This window comes from Mya arenaria, chromosome 4 (genome assembly GCF_026914265.1).
Source record: "Mya arenaria isolate MELC-2E11 chromosome 4, ASM2691426v1".
NCBI lineage: Eukaryota > Metazoa > Mollusca > Bivalvia > Myida > Myidae > Mya > Mya arenaria.
The window spans coordinates 37,411,081-37,429,309 of NC_069125.1; the positions used below are offsets into that span (position 1 = coordinate 37,411,081).

General features: G+C 34.3%; 1 protein-coding gene across 2 annotated transcripts in view; it reads left to right on the forward strand.

Annotated features, from left to right (window-relative positions):
• LOC128232918 (rabankyrin-5-like) overlaps positions 1-14,386 on the forward strand; it is a 60,629-nt gene extending 46,243 nt beyond the window's left edge. For both annotated transcript variants that reach the window (XM_052946720.1, XM_052946721.1), the window contains exons 21-25: positions 790-880; positions 1,822-1,946; positions 7,607-7,753; positions 8,823-8,913; positions 9,324-14,386. In XM_052946720.1, coding sequence (XP_052802680.1) covers positions 790-880; positions 1,822-1,946; positions 7,607-7,753; positions 8,823-8,913; positions 9,324-9,456 — 587 coding nt within the window. In that variant the 3' untranslated portion in view covers positions 9,457-14,386. The remainder of the gene's footprint in view (positions 1-789; positions 881-1,821; positions 1,947-7,606; positions 7,754-8,822; positions 8,914-9,323) is intronic.
• Positions 14,387-18,229: the final 3,843 nt, after the last annotated feature.

Here is an 18,229-nt window from a genome sequence, read left to right on the forward strand (position 1 = left end):
ATAAGTAAATAAGGTCATGAACTGTATACGTTACCATCAATCGTCTGCCATACAATGAAAAAGCTGACTTTAATTACTTTAGAAAATATTCCCAAAGATGTCTGACACCATTGTTGACAATTAAAATTGAAATTGAAACATGAACATTTTTCATAGAAGTCTTCAAATGTTCATGTTTCAATAATGTTTTGGATTATTGCTATTCTAAAAAGTTTTTTATCTGTTAGTACCTGTTCTACAATAAGGCCCACGTCTTGTGTCAATAATATTTATATTAAAGATGTTTCGAAACATTTATGATATCTATTTTCTGAGCCAGAGTCTCAATTACGGGTGTTTCATATTGAGACTTGAAATGTTAGTGAATACCAGCCACGTACCTTCCTCTAGCTTATTGGGGCAGTTGTTCTTATCAGCGTTAATTTTAGTTTGTTTGAATTGAAAATTGGTAACATTTATGTCCATAAAATGTACATATGTATGGCTTTTAGCTTGCTTGTTATTTAATTATACAAATAGTTGAGGGATTGGCATAGCCTACATGTAGGTGTCATTGGAATCGTCATAATGCATAAACTTTGGCCATATCTCATAGCCATAAAAGATGTTCACTTGATCTTGGTACATATGATTGCAAAAGATGATGATGCACACATGTGAATAAGGCCAATACCTGGGGATTTAATCATTGTTGAGTAATGCCCCCTTTTTGACTAAAAATAACAACAAATGAGCCTTAGACTTTGCTCTTGGGATTTTATGTGTGTTTTTCTTTCGGAACAATTCCAGCCCTGCACCTCGCTGTGAAGAGTGGGAACCTGAACAGTGTGCGAGTGTTGCTGACCGAGTCCAGTATCAACGCTGAGGCCGTCAACGCAAAGTATGGAAATGTAGATATACAGGCGGAAAAAAGGAACTGAACATTCAAGGGCATGTTGAGGGTGAAGGTGTTAAGGTTCTACCTGCTTTTATATTCAATGGCATTTAGAACCTTTCCACTTTCAATGCTCAAAAAGATTCTAATATAACTCAAAATAATTATTTTTTATTTTGAAAACTGTCACATGGTATGAGTAGCGATCCCTTTGTATCATAGTTGCATCTATTAATTAATTCATTGAGGCTAATGATGGATAATCATAACTTCTTCAGATTGTTATCATGCTTGGTTATCTTATTAAACACTTCGTGTAGCAGGGCTATATAGGAATCGTGCTCGTCGTCTCTTACATCTGTCGGCCCTTCCCATTTCATTTCCAGTCCATGTGTTTCTCATTGATGGTCAGATTTTAAGTTATTTGGCAGAAGTGACCACAATGGCATGAGGATGTGTTGGGAACAAGTCCTGTGTCCCTACCTTCAAGGTCACAGCAACCCTTCGAACTTAAAGGCCTAGTTTAAGGAATGTTTGGCATGATAATCCCCTGCTGTGCATCTCCTGCTAATTGCACTGGTGTCACAGAAGGGGCCAATTTCCTGTGTATTCATTTTATTGGCTCCAGCCCATATAGGGTCCATTTCTATAATAACAATTCTAAAACTGCACAGCATGATACTCAGATTGGAGATCTGATAATAGGAATCAAGGCAAGTAGATAAAGATCAATAAATAGAGGTCCGAAAGTCAAATTCCCCACTGGGTGTGAATTGATTTTTCAACCATGTCAATGAACACATGACTCAACCTCTCGGGACGTGACTGACTGGTCCCAAAACCTTGAGGGACCTTTGTATAGATAGATTAGATAGAAGGCCATTGTTTACTGAAGGTCATATGAATGTATTTGTAAATGTATTGAATGTCAGATATTTCTGCTGCAGGGGTCAGAATCCGCTTCATGTCTTGGCAGCGTATGGGAAGGACAACGCGGCTGCCATATTTGAGTTGTTTCGGGAAAGTATGCCGGAGTATCCCATTGCCAAGGTGGATGCAGATTGCAGCACTGGTATGTATGATTGGGTGCATGTATATCATGGTGTACACAAGAAATATCAGGTTAATGGCAAATATAAGCCTATCTGTTCTTCGTAAAAGAAAAGGAGTAACAATAAATAACATCAAGGCAGCATGGTGTGGGGTGAGGGTTAACCATCAGTTACATGATAGCTGTTGTTGCAATTTTAATGTTTTTCTTTTTTCACTACTTTTTATAGCCTTGGTGTTGTCATTTGAATTTCATCGAGATATAAAATTTTGGCCATTACTCTCAAACTGTCCTAGATATTCATGTAAAACCGAGTAAATGATATGGTGTAAACTGTGAAAATATCTGTATGTGTAACAGGCTTTTTTACCTATTGACTTATGCCGCTCGATCGACAGAAAAACAGATGGGCCTCATCATCCGCTTGTGGTTCTCTTGTTTCGCAGAAATACTCACTGTGTTTTATCTATGAAAACCATTTAAAATGTTGAAATGTTCTTTTAACCTTAGCTTGACTCATTTATACCATAAATGACTCTAATTTTTTATATGTAACTTTTGTAATAACTTTTTAATTGACATCATAAATGAAGGATATTGAAAATGTGTTATCTGTAAAGCAACCTTTTATGTAACTAGCGATGATAATATTCAATTTCATATTTATGATATAAATAGAATATCACATTCGTGTTAATTCAAAATAAAATTTATTAAACTTGTTGACTAAAAAAGAAATTCATACGTTTTCCTTTTGCATGACCACTTAAATTATTAAATACCATAAGGTTGTGTTTGACTGCAGTAGAATTTTTGCAAATTTGGATCAAAATCTGCAATATTCCGCAAGAGTGAATACACCCTCCCAGGTTTAAACCATGGTTTTAATTACCCTTTTATTACATACATTATTTGGGTTTAAATCACATGTTATTATGTAATATATGACAGTTTAATAATGCAAAAAAATACAAATTAATATTGCAGTAAATAACATTTTAATAATGCAATAAATTACTATTTAATAATGCAATAAATTACATTTTAATAATGCACTCTTTTTTTTAATGACATCATTTGAACATCACACAATGATACTTGATTTTACCTGACATCAGCAGAATGTAAAAGACTTTAATGCACTAGGCAGAATACAGACAAAATTTAATGTTTTTTGCAATAATTTTTGTATGCTTGCCAATTTATGATGTGTATACAATTATCTCTATATATCACCTAGCATACTCATTATAAGTGAATTCAGGTAGGTTCTATACATATATATATATATATATATATATACATTTACACCCCGGAGAGGCTTTACAAAGGAAAGTGGGAGCTTTATAGGAATCGTGTGCATCGTCACCTTTGCCAGTCCATATGTCAGCTGGTCTCCTAGTTTTTGTCCGGTCCAAATATTTTTTTGTAATGTAAAATATGGAGCATTTTTAGCTCACCTGTCACGTAGTGACAAGGTGAGCTTTTGTGATCACTCTTCGTCCGTCCGTCCGTCCGTCCGTCCGTCCGTCCGTCCGTCCGTCCGTCCGTCCGTCTGTCCGTCCGTTCACAATTGCTTGTGAACACAATAGAGGTCACAATTTTGACCTAATCTTTATGAAACTTGGTCAGACTGATCATCTCTATAAAATCTAGGTCAAGTTCGATATTGGGTCATCTGGGGTCAAAAACTAGGTCACTAGGTCAATTAGTAGAAAAACCTTGTGAACACAATAGAGGTCACAATTTTAGCCTAATCTCAATGCAACTTGGTCAGAATGGTCATCTCTATAAAATCTAGGCCAAGTTCGATATTGGGTCATCCGCGGTCAATAATTAGGTCACTAGGTCAATTAGTAGAAAAACCTTGTGAACACAATAGAGGTCACAATTTTAGCCTAATCTCAATGCAACTTGGTCAGAATGATCATCTCTATAAAATGTAGGTCAAGTTCGATATTGGGTCATCCGCGGTCAACAACTAGGTCACTAGGTCAATTAGTACAAAAACCTTGTGAACACAATAGAGGTCACAATTTTAGCCTAATCTCAATGCAACTTGGTCAGAATAATCATCTCTATAAAATCTAGGTCAAGTTCGATATTGGGTCATCCGCAGTCAATAACTAGGTCACTAGGTCAATTATTAGAAAAACCTTGTGAACACAACAGAGGTCACAATTTTGACCTAATCTTTATGAAACTTGGTCAGACTGATCATCTCTATGAAATCTAGGTCAAGTGCGATATTGGGTCATCTGGGGTCAAAAACTAGGTCAGTAGGTCAATTAGTAGAAATACCTTGTGAACACATTAGAGGTCACAATTTTAGCCTAATCTCAATGCAACTTGGTCAGAATGATCATCTCTATAAAATCTAGGTCAAGTTCGATATTGGGTCATCCGCGGTCAATAACTAGGTCACTAGGTCAATTAGTAGAAAAACCTTGTGAACACAATAGAGGTCACAATTTTAGCCTAATCTCAATGCAACTTGGTCAAAATGATCATCTCTATAAAATGTAGGTCAAGTTCGATATTGGGTCATCCGCGGTCAACAACTAGGTCACTAGGTCAATTAGTACAAAAACCTTGTGAACACAATAGAGGTCACAATTTTAGCCTAATCTCAATGCAACTTGGTCAGAATAATCATCTCTATAAAATCTAGGTCAAGTTCGATATTGGGTCATCCGCAGTCAATAACTAGGTCACTAGGTCAATTATTAGAAAAACCTTGTGAACACAACAGAGGTCACAATTTTGACCTAATCTTTATGAAACTTGGTCAGACTGATCATCTCTATGAAATCTAGGTCAAGTGCGATATTGGGTCATCTGGGGTCAAAAACTAGGTCAGTAGGTCAATAAGTAGAAATACCTTGTGAACACATTAGAGGTCACAATTTTAGCCTAATCTCAATGCAACTTGGTCAGAATGATCATCTCTATAAAATCTAGGTCAAGTTCGATATTGGGTCATCCGCGGTCAATGACTAGGTCACTAGGTCAATTAGTAGAAAAACCTTGTGAACACAATAGAGGTCACAATTTTAGCCTAATCTCAATGCAAATTGGTCAGAATGATCATCGCTGTAAAATGTAGGTCAAGTTTGATATTGGGTCATTCACGGTCAATAACTAGGTCACTAGGTCAATTAGTACAAAAACCTTGTGAACACAATAGAGGTCACAATTTTAGCCTAATCTCAATGCAACTTGGTCAGAATGATCATCTCTATAAAATCTAGGTCAAGTTCGATATTGGGTCATCCGCGGTCAATAACTAGGTCACTAGGTCAATTAGTAGAAAAACCTTGTGAACACAATAGAGGTCACAATTTTAGGCTAATCTTAATGCAACTTGGTCAGAATGATCATCTCTATAAAATCTAGGTCAAGTTCGATATTGGGTCATACGCAGTCAATAACTAGGTCACTGGGTCAATTATTAGAAAAACCTTGTGAACAAAATAGAGGTCACAATTTTAGCCTTATCTTAATGAAACTTGGTCAGAATAATCATCTTAACATAAGCTAGGTCAAGTTCCATATTGGGTCAACCCAGGTCAAAAACTAGGTCACTAGGTCAATTAGTAGAAAAACCTTGTGAACACAATGGAGGTCACAATTTTAGCCTAATCTCAATGCAACTTGGTCAGAATGATCATCTCTATAAAATGTAGGTCAAGTTCGATATTGGGTCATCCGCGGTCAACAACTAGGTCACTAGGTCAATTAGTACAAAAACCTTGTGAACACAATAGAGGTCACAATTTTAACCTAATCTCAATGCAAGTTGGTCAGAATAATCATCTCTATAAAATCTAGGTCAAGTTCGATATTGGGTCATCTGGGGTCAAAAACTAGGTCAGTAGGTCAATTAGTAGAAATACCTTGTGAACACATTAGAGGTCACAATTTTAGCCTAATCTCAATGCAACTTGGTCAGAATGATCATCTCTATAAAATTTAGGTCAAGTTCGATATTGGGTCATCCGCGGTCAATAACTAGGTCACTAGGTCAATTAGTAGAAAAACCTTGTGAACACATTAGAGGTCACAATTTTAGCCTAATCTCAATGCAACTTGGTCAGAATGATCATCTCTATAAAATTTAGGTCAAGTTCGATATTGGGTCATCCGCGGTCAATAACTAGGTCACTAGGTCAATTAGTAGAAAAACCTTGTGAACACAATAGAGGTCACAATTTTAGCCTAATCTCAATGCAACTTGGTCAGAATGATCAGCGCTATAAAATGTAGGTCAAGTTTGATATTGGGTCATTCACGGTCAATAACTAGGTCACTAGGTCAATTAGTACAAAAACCTTGTGAACACAATAGAGGTCACAATTTTAGGCTAATCTTAATGCAACTTGGTCAGAATGATCATCTCTATAAAATCTGGGTCAAGTTCGATATTGGGTCATACGCAGTCAATAACTAGGTCACTAGGTCAATTATTAGAAAAACCTTGTGAACAAAATAGAGGTCACAATTTTAGCCTTATCTTAATGAAACTTGGTCAGAATGATCATCTTAACATAAGCTAGGTCAAATTCCATATTGGGTCAACCCAGGTCAAAAACTAGGTCACTAGGTCAATTAGTAGAAAAACCTTGTGAACACAATAGAGGTCACAATTTTAGGCTTAACTCAATTCAACTTGGTCAGAATGATCATCTCTAGAAAAATATAGGTCAAGTTTGATATTGGGTCATTCGCGGTCAATAACTAGGTCACTAGGTCAATTAGTATAAAAACCTTGTGAACACAATAGAGGTCACAACTTAAGCCTAATCTAAATGTAACTTGGTCAGAATGATCATCTCTATAAAATCTAGGTCAAGTTCGATATTGGGTCATTTACCGTCAATAACTAGGTCAATAGGTCAATTAGTAGAAAAACCTTGTGAACACAATAGAGGTCACAATTTTAGCCTAATGTTAATGCAACTTGGTCAGAATGATCATCTCTATAAAATCTGGGTCATGTTCGATATTGGGTCATCCGCAGTCAATAACTAGGTCACTAGGTCAGATATTAGAAAAACCTTATGAACACAATAGAGGTCACAATTTTAGCCTAATCTTTATGAAACTTGGTCAGACTGATCATCTTTATAAAATCTAGGTCAAGTTCCACATTGGGTCATCCGCGGTCAATAGGCTTATATAAGGAAAGTGTTTAAAAATCTTCTTGTCTGAAAATGCAAGGCCTACGCATTCAATATTTGGTATGTATCATAACCAAGTGGTCCTCTACCAAGATTGTTCAATTTATGCCCCTGGGGAGAAGAGGCCCTATCCTGGGGGGAGTCACAAGTTTTGCATAGGCTTATATAGAACAAAAAACTTCTTGTCTAAACCAACAAGACATTGGCATTTTATATGTGGCATAACCTAGTAGCCCGCTACCAAGATTGTTCAATTTGTGCACCTGTGGTGAAAAGAGGCCTCACCCTGGGTGTCACAAGTTTTACATAGGCTTATATAGGAAAAAACTTTAAAATTTTCTTGTCTGAAGCCACAAGGACTAGGTCTTAAATATTTGGTTTGAAGCATTGCCTACTGATAGGGTCATGTGGGGTAAAAAACTAGGTCAGTGGGACAAATAAAAGAGTGGCCTCTAGTTAATAATTATTATTTATATTTATTAATTAATGATTGTGTTTCAGCACTATTACTGGCCTATATGAATGGTAATGGTAACCTGTGTCGAGCCCTGGTGCGGGCTGGTTCCCCCCTAGGAGAGGTCAACAAGCATGGACTCAGTGTGTTTAACGCCCCTGTCGCTACCAGACAGCTGCTATTTAAACTGTTGGGTAAGTTTATGACATTGTTCTTTTTTCAGAGAGTTTGAGAGATAATGCACCTATGCTGAGCCCCACTGGGGGTGGAGGGATGTGGGGGCTGATGGCATGTTCATCAGGGGGATTACAACAAACTGAACATTTTGTTGTGAGAATCAACTCCTAGAACAGAGACGTTTTTTTCAAAATTTGGAGTCGAATTTGTCTGTATTGATATGTGCATAAGAATTTAAGACTAAGTCTGCATAGGAATGTCATAAAATTGATTTAATAGATAATAAGTTCTTCAATTGTTTAAAAAGTTAATGTTTAAAAAAACAAACAAACAGACATTAATATGGCATTTTGAGAAAAATCAACTGTACCATATGATGTCATTTAAGGTTGTTAATTGACTTTGACAACATGTTAGATGTCATCTTAGATGAAGAAATGAGGTCTGAAAATGATCTCAAGTTTGCATTAAACTTTAGTCCTAACAATTAAGTATGATAGTTATTGGATATGTGATTTCATTGACTGGAAATGAAGGTTATAATCTAGTATGTGTAATTGATATTTACCTCATATCCCGATTTACCGATGCCGTTATAACTCAATCCAGTTAAAGCGTTGACTCACATCGAGTTTTTGTGAGCAGCGTCCCTTTTATAAAAAAAGTAAACACTCATGTTTGTTTTCAATTTATTTCTCAATAAATCATTTTAAAGTAAACATTCAATATATTTGTGTGTGTGTTAACTTGAGTGATTTTACCTACGTCAGTTGTTCTCTTCGATGGACACAGTATCGGCATTTACCATTACCCCGTTCGTCTCCGGTCCGCCATTTTTGGCCTGAAATGGACTTGTGAAAAACTGATTAAATCCTAATAGCATAGAAAGGATGCAGGCAATTTTTTAGTCAATAATCTGGGGTAAAAAAGTGCGTCCTATGCATAGTATAATACGGTAAATGTTTCTACATTTATGCAACTTATGGACTGGAAATGTAGGTTAAAATCTAGTAAATGTTTCTACATTTATGCAACTTATGGACTGGAAATGTAGGTTAAAATCTAGTAATTGTTTCTATATTTCAGACATGTTGGCTAAGGAGCCTCCATGGAGTGATGGTGAAACTTGTCTGGAATGTAACATCAAGTTCAGCATCAAAACAAGGAGACATCATTGGTAATATATTTTACTTTCATACATGACAGTATACATCAGGAAGTATTTATATGGTTCTTCTGCTTTGAATGTTTATTTGCTCTTCTCCTTTAAAACTTTTATTTTTAACTTCTATGTTTAATTATAAACACATGATGTTTTATCATATCTTTGACGTCTTTCTTGTGGTGTCCTATACAGTTTTATTTTGGCCATCACTTGAAAAGCACTGGAAATATGCACATGAAACTTGGTAAACATGTGAACAATGTCCATTGGTATATAGGTAGGAAATCCTATCAATCTTGCAAAATTATTTCTTGAGTTATGACCCTTGTAAACTGAGAAAAACTGTTGTGATATGTATTTATAGCAAACGTTTATATTTGTTAATTATATTCTTACAAATTTGTTCTTATTTATCATTTCAGCCGACACTGTGGAAGGCTATTGTGTTCAAAGTGTTCAGCAAAAGACATGCCTATTATTAAATACAACCTCCCTAAGCCAGTCCGAGTCTGTGACGTTTGTTTTGATGTTCTCTCGCTGGGAGGGACGTTCTGACACAAGTGTTTAGTTTTAGTTGGACTGGCTTACAACTTGCCCCTAAGCTTTTTTTCTGCCATATGGAGCAAATGGTTCAGTGTTTGGTAACCCTCACTATAAAACAATACGATCATCGCAGCAGCTTGAAGTTCAGTGGCTGGTTAGATGTTGTCTGTGCCTAAAGAAATACCCAGAGCTATGGGTCTAAGAGCTCCAAAGTTTACGGAACTGTATGGGTCTTCAGAGTTTTCTTTGGATCTATGCATTGGATTAATTTGATACCCTCAAATGCTTGGGCTTCAAAAATTATTTTGTGCCAACTGCTAAGGCCGAGTAAATGACAATATTTCCAATTCTATGATAAAGGCATTATGATGTGGTTTATTCACCAATAAGACTTCTGACTTTGTAACCATCATTTGTCAAGTATTTATTGTTTTTGCCACATGAACAAATCACTTGTTGGCATTTTAATTATAAGCTTTTCAATTGTATCTACAAACTGACATTTGTTTCAAGAATTTCTTAAACATTCCAGCTTTAAAGCTATACCAGTAGGGGAGTAGTTCTCAGACACTTTTAGAAGTTTTATCGATAAAGTATCCTTATTTTAAAAGATGATATGATATTCCAATGTTTATAACAAACTTCAGCTCTTCTTCTGTTGAAATAATGCAAAATTAAGTGAAATTGAACAATATAAGTCCGTTCTCATAGGCTTCGAATGTGGTGCTCAAAAGGGGTTAAATTTTAGTTCGACAGAAGTAGTTCTTGGACACTCCCTTAAATGATCAACAAAACCGGAAACATGTGATTTTTTTTATTTAAAATATTTAAAAGTGGAATTTTCAAACCAGTAGGTAATATATATCTTATTATTTTTCATTAAAAACTAATCTACTTGTACATATATACATAGACCATGAAGCTCATAAAAATGAAATATTTTTTAGCACATGTGTAATGTAAACACCTGACTTAACATGAATATTTTCATAAATGCAGAATATCGTCTGCGTAAAAAAAGGAAGTTTACCGAACTAATCGTTTAACCTAACTGTTGCCCGTATTTTAAGTTGTGCTTTTTGCGCATGCGCACTAAAATTATGATTCCTAGCGGAGGTAAAATGTGATTTTGTAAACAACTGGAAACTTTTGGAATTTAACGTCCTATAATCCTTATCAATGAAAAGATTTGGTACCTTCTGAAATTTTTTAAACACTTGATTGATTTAAATCAGGTGCTTGATATGTAACTTCCAAAATGAGGCAAAAATCACGAGTGTCGGAGAACTACTAGTGTCCGAGAACTACTCGCCTACTGGTAATTGTTTCTGTAGAAAGGTAATGATGAACTTAGATTGAAGTAACTTTTTATTAACATACATTGGGCTGATTGTTCAGAACTTTATTAAAGTTAACAGTGTTGTTGTTGACTTTAAAAGGGGATACATTTTTTTTTATGTTCTCATATATAGATGAAACAAGCATAGCTGATTCAGATATCTCAATATTTGTGACAAGTACCTTAGATCACTTGTGTGTCCATGAAACCTTTAGAGTATCACAGATTTGAAAGTTAACAACGATCCTGTCAACAATGTTGTTAACTTAAGCCCATTGTATAAGGCATTGTATAACTGATAATAAACACGAGGATTTTGTAAAAATCAAAGGCCAAAGCAAGAAATGTCGAATATGAACAAACATGTATATTTCTTTGTCCTTTTATATTTTTGCTTTGTTTTCTTTACAGTTCAACTTTATTTTATTATTTTTTCATACAAATGAAATATATGAAATATAAAGTGTGCAATAGAAATATAGATTATAACCGTGCTATTTTGTTTAATAGTTTTGGGGCAGTATTCATGCAGAAACAATGAATATATAACCCATTTACTTTTCATCAAATTTAGTCATATGTTCTAGCGAGGGAAAACTCCTATACTTTTCATAAGATTAGTCATATGTACTGGTAAGGGGCCTCTTTTTGTTCTTTTGAATAACTAGAAAAATACTTTGAGATTGTGTGAAATTTCACGGGTAGAAAGTAAGGCCCCTGATCTAAATTCTGTTTTAAATGATGTTATAAATAATATGTGCTTATAATGAGTATCATCGTACAGTGGAAACTTACTAAACCGGATCTCCACAAGACCGGAATCCTCGGGATACCGGACTTTTTTTCAGAGTCCCGGTTTTCCCCTTCTATTTTCAATGTAAAATAATCCCTACAAAACCAGAACCTCGGAATTCCGGATACCGGACAAAATATCGAGAACATTTGTTAGTTGTCAACATAATTTTACCTCACAAAACTGGACGTACATTTGTTCAAACATGTCAAAATGATTTTGTGTATTAGGAATTCGTGAGTCGCGTGTCACTTTGTTTTGACAGCCGGTGCGTCGTTAAATATTGCACCTGTGATGTTGTGTTAACTCGATAATCGATAATGATGATTGCACTGTGGATTGACTGCCGCGTGATAATCAAACGATAATCAAACTTGTGAAAAGAAAATTGATTGAAACATTAATTTGTTTGTTACTTAACAGGCATTAAATTACGCGAGTTGTTTCATTTTAAGACTTGGAAAAAAGATGATTATAAAAATGCAGAAATGTTTAATTATGTTTATCACTTTCGCATGTGCTTGAATCATGTCTCAACCTCTGTCTAAACATCAACTTCCCTTTAATGGTTAACTCAGTTAATATTTTGAGTAAACTTACTCCTTACATCAAATCCTCACTAAACCGGAAATTTTGCCCAGTCCGGACATTGTCTGGTTTAGTGAGTTTCCTCTGTAAAACCAAATTGGCAAACCAGACATACTCGCTAGAATCCACTGTAACATCATACTGTACCAATAACATGCCCCCTTTACATTTAAAAACATTTAAAAAAAATAATCCTTATTGACAACAAAATATTTTATTTGTTTTATTTTCTATAAATTTTGAATATGTTGCATTATTTAAACGAGGATTTTCCATTTTCTCGAGTGGTAGAAATATTAATCCCCCACTGGCAGGAAAATGATGCAACCTGGTGCAATTTCAACATGTATTGCTGACAAATAGCTCATTTTAAGAGATTAATATTAATTTTCTCATTTTAAAGCTATATTTCACCACAAATTATCATTTGTATGGTACATAATCAGAATGGAATTTGCTAATCAACGGTTTTACAGGGTTGGCGAATAATTGGTACAGGCGAGAAAGTGCTCCCTAACCCGTATTTATTATTAAGGCTATTTATATATATTCATTTCTTAAATGTACAACCACTGGAAGTTTTCTTTAAATTCAACTTAGAAATAAGGTGGAAGTTTTCAAATTTAATAAAAGTCTTTATGGGTCCGGCCCCTGTTTTATATATATATATATATATATACTAGAATTGTGTGTTTTCTATATTTGAACTTGCTGCAATTATATATCACAAATACATGTATATGTTGGTTTTTTTATTAATCAATTGATTGCTAGTATTACTTAACAGTTAAAGAATACTCATTTTATATTTTCTGCTGTTAAACATTTTTTTAAGAATTGGAGTGAAACTGAGGATTATAGAATATGTTACTGGTTCTTCCCTGAATCTCCAGTACGTTTGTTTTAAGTTTGGTTTCAATTCCCACTCTGTGAGTTTCTAAATGTATTAAAATATACTCCTATTCCCTGCAGTTGATAAGCCTAAGCGATACTGCATTGTGAAACATAAGAGAAATAAGTCATACAGCATCTTCAATTTTGGTCATTGGCAACGTTGTATGCATGTAAATTCCCACTCTGTGAGTTTCTAAATGTATTAAAATATTCTCCTGTTCAATGCAATTGGAGCTGAATGCGATAATGCATTGTGAAACATAAGAGAAATCAGTCATAGAGCATCTTCTATTTTTGTCAGAGAATTGACGTCACTGGCAACGTTGTATGCATATGTGAATTCCCACTCAATTATTCTCTGGTTCCATGCAATTGAAAAGCCGAACGCGATTATGCATTGTGAAACATAAAAGAAATAAGTAATACATCATCCTCTGTTTTGGTCAGAGCATTGGCGTCGCTGGCAACATGGTATGATTATGTGAAGCATAAGTCCCTTCACTCTGGCTAAAATACAGTTGAGACATGCTAAAAGATAGTATGAGAAATATGGACAAGCATTGCGTCCTGCTTGTGTTGTTTTTTGTTTTAATATGTTTTAGTAAAATATGCAGATTCAGTTCCTTGTCACTCTTCCATTTAGTGTGTGTCTGTGATTATTTAATGGTTGTCAGCTATGTGTGGCAACATTTCGCTTATCCAGTAGGATACACAATTATAACAATACACCAAAACTGTTTCTGAACCTATAAAGTGTTTTTCCACGCCCGTGGTGCTGTGCTGAAGGCTTAAACCAAGGATTTAGGCAAACCGCAATTTGTTGTCTTACCCCATCCACCAAGCAGGGAGATTGACAAAAAATTGTGTCAATTAATTTGCCAAATGGGCTTATCAGTATTTTTTATTTCATATTTGTTAAGGCCATTCTGACTTTCAATGGGCAGTTTGTAAAGATCCCTGTCATTGGAGTAGATCCAAAGAAAAAAAGACTGGAGGTAAAATCCAGCCAAGTTTATAAACATTTTGGTATTTTTTTTCAGGAATCACCTGTTGTCTACAGTCAAACTCCTGATTGTCCCCAACTCTCTGTAGGGCAAAAACATTGTAAAGGGCTTGCATTAAGGCACCAACCTTGTTTTTCTGTTTAACAATTGCCTCAGCGAAATAAGTGTTATTTTTGTTTACCTATTTAACAGGCAAATGTTTTTTTTCAAGAGCATCTTCCATTGTGAGTGATATATGTTAGCTATTATTTCTTTATTTTAAGTGCTTATAATTATATTTATGTATTAAGGTTTAACAAATGAAAAATAAAGTATAAAACATGATGTGTTACTTTGTTGTTGTAAAAAAGATCAGAAGTTGCAATTAGAATTGATTTGGAATTCATTTATTCAAGGTTTTCTCGTAAATTCAGCATGACGAATGGAATACAAACAATTTACTATACATTTCATGTATGTTTAACTTAAAAATATTTTTTTAAAGATGCACTATTACTCCCAAACAAAATTACCACAATAATAAAATTGTTTTTATAAACCAAAAAAGATGAATAAATGTCAAGAACAATGGTTCTTATGACAGATACCGAGTTTAATTTGAAAGAAAGGTGCAGAAAACACGGTATTTCTACCATATGAAATGATAGTAGATCAGAGTAAATCTTTTAGCATTCACCAATCATTTAATATTTTTGCATGTTCAGCAAGTAAATACATGGTCAAAATCTTGTTATTTGTAATTAATAATTTCCAAAAGTGCATTGTTTAGTAAGTAGTTTAAGGCTTATCACTCAAAATGTATGTTTGTTATACATGTGTATGTAATAATTTTGAGTAAGATTGTCACTTTAAATAATTAATAATACAAACATAGTTGATGTTATTGCATAATACCTAGAGTGCTTTTGATATGACATCCCAAAATGTTAATAGTAGTATCTTTAAGTTAGTTTGTTATAACCTGCCGAAGAGAAGGTTTCGGGAGGGAAATATTGTTCTAGTGCTGTCCATCTGTCATTCCATCTGTCCGTCCGTCACACTTTTTATGGTCCTGAACCATATCTAAATAGGGATTGGTCAGATTATGTTCAAACTTGCTCAGAATGTTCCCTTTGATCAAATTTCTACTGCTTGTTTAAGTGGGTCACATGGAGTAAAAAACTAGTTCACAAGGTTAAACTTGAGCACTATCATTGTTATAAACTAGAGGCATTATATTTGGTCCAATATGCATCAAACATGATCAGAATGTTTCCCTTGATAAACTTTTGGAAAAATTTAAAACTGGGTCACATGTGATATAAAAAAACCAAGGTCAAATTTTAAAATATGTTTGTCTGGAACCATATAATTGGACCCGTAGCTTAATTGGGATTGTCTAGATAATGTTTAAACTTGGTGAGAATGTTCCTCTTGATCAAGTCTCAAGCCCCTGTTAAAGTTGACCATAAGGGTCAAAAATAGGTCACAAGGTCAAATCTTAGAAAATCTTTGGAACATACTAGAGGCATTATATTTGGTCCACTATTCATAAAAAAAAATCAGAATTTTTCCCCTTGTACAGCTCTTAGACATATTTTAAACAGGTTCACATGTGATAAAAATGAGGTCACTAGGTCAAATCTTACATTTTTTTTGTTCTGGAATCAAATCATGTTAATGATTGTTCAGATTATGTTTAAACTTGGATATAATTCAATTTGTTACCAATGAAGAAATCACACCAGAATGTTTTCCTTGATGAGTTCATTGACTAGTTTGAAACTGGGTCACATGAGGTCAGACACTAGGCCACTATGTCAAATATTTGAAAAAGCATGTCAGGAACCAAATATTGGTATTGATTCGTCAGAATTTGTTCAAATTGTGGTCAGAATGATCTTGAGGTAATATTGGTAGACTTTAAAGGTGGGTCACATTGGGTTAAAAAACTAGGTCATTAGGTCAAATTTTAGAGAAAGTTTGAGAACAAACAGGCAATATATCTGTGTGGTAAAAAAAACAAGGTTACTAGGTTAAATTCAAATGCTACACTTTTATTTCCAGACAAACTCATATCTAATATCCAACATTCATAAATGTCAATTACTCTGCAGCCGTATTGCATGTTTTGGTTGAAATATTTCACCAGCACTTGATTTCCATTCCATCTACTTTTTCTAATGAGGTATGAGATATCAATTCAACAATTTCACTTGTTTGTATTGGAATGATATATGCTTCGAAAATTGGAAATCCCTGAAAAGATTTGGTTTTGAAATACGACTTTCAGCGAGACTTATATGCATTTAAGCAAGGGTACTCTAGGGTGCTATGTGATGTTTTAGCTTCTGCAATTTATGCAATTTAACTTCCAAAATATGAGCACCCAACAATGAATAAAATTTAACTTGTATATGTGTGCCCCTAACAAATTAACCCAAACAAATAGAACTTAACTTGTAGATATGCGCGACCAGCAATTGATAGAACTTTATTTGTAGATATATGCACCCAACAATTGATAGAACTTATCTTGTAGATATATGCACCCAACAATTGATAGAACTTGATTTGTAGATATATTGCACCCAACAATTGATAGAACTTAATTTGTAGATGTATGCACCCAACAATTGATAGAACTTAACTTGTAGATATGTGCACCCAAACACCATACAAGAACATTAGAGGATCAAAAACAGACGTTGATAATATATAAGGGATGATTAAGTTCAGATGTTAAAGTATATTTCTGCAGGACATTTTCATATAAATACATGTAGGAGGTTAACTAAGAATACAGATATGAATTGCTTTGAAAACCATTTCAGCCACTTAACCTGCTTTGGGGCCTGGATCCCTCATGCTAAAATCTGTTATCAACCCCATGTTGACACTCCCTTTGTTTCACTGCTATATATTGCATCTCCAAGCTTGCTTGTTTGACCACATATGGCATTTTTTTTCAGAATTCAATTAGCTTTAAAGCCTGCTTCTTTAATGAAGAACAACTACCAGTACGTTTTTGCATGCAGCTTCTTTTTTCCACTAGTATGTATTGGAAAGAACTTTTAAATCGATGTCGGATTTAACCTACCTTTGGGTTCATAATTTCCTCAAAGTGCAAATATGGCAACTGAATTTCAATAATCTTGTCTGAAGCCAGAGGGCACAAGGTTTTATTGTCTCCATACAGACTTTAATTTGGAAATAAAAATCAACCAAAGCTTAAGACAATAAAATCTGAAATCATGAAATGTGGAGTCTGGACAATTTCTAGTCTTCTGCAAGTGTTATACTATCTTTATCTGTTAAAGGGACTAGACACCAGATGGTTTCATAATTGGCAATTACAGTATTTCCTCAAAATAAGCCTAGAATTGTCATTATGAACTAGTATAATGCCAAAAATACATCATTTTACTTTATTAAAATAATATTTTGTCGCTGTTTTAGCTGTTTAAAATATTGTATATTGGTTACCCAGTTTATATAGTGTATATTTAACATGTGAAAGTCACACAATTAGTACAGATAAATATACCAACGCTATTTTTAAATTTACTGGGATTTATGTCTTACACAGAACCAGTAAATATCAAATGGAAAAGTATGCAGAAAATGCGAAAGATACATATGATACATCAGTTAGTAAGATTTAATGCGTTGTTCAAAATTATATCATTTTTATGTAAGTTTTTGACAATTTTCTTCTTTTATATCTTGGTAACATCTGGTGTCTAGTCCCTTTAAGTATCAAGACCTTAAATACTGTATTTCTTGTTATCCAAACAGAGACAAAAATAGTTCCAGTGCCAGTTTTCTGGTGATTAAAATCAGTTGATTCAGCTTTGGCCGTTGATGGATTAGGTACTAGAAGCAATGCCAAGCCATGACAAGGTGTACTGAATGACCTACTCTCATATTCCCGGAGATATCTGGGGGCTTTCATTGCATTCTCTGTAACTCCCAAACACATTATTTAAATAATTAAAGGAAACACCATTTGGTTATTTATATATATATCATGAAACAGTTGAAACAAAAGATTTATGATAAACACAACCTTTTAATGGGTTAAACATTATCAAAGTTTCTAAAAGCTCCGAAAAACAGGAAATGTGTAAACAAATTTGGTTAAATCTTAAATTAATGAAGGTGCAGGCATTTTTTTGGTGGCGATCT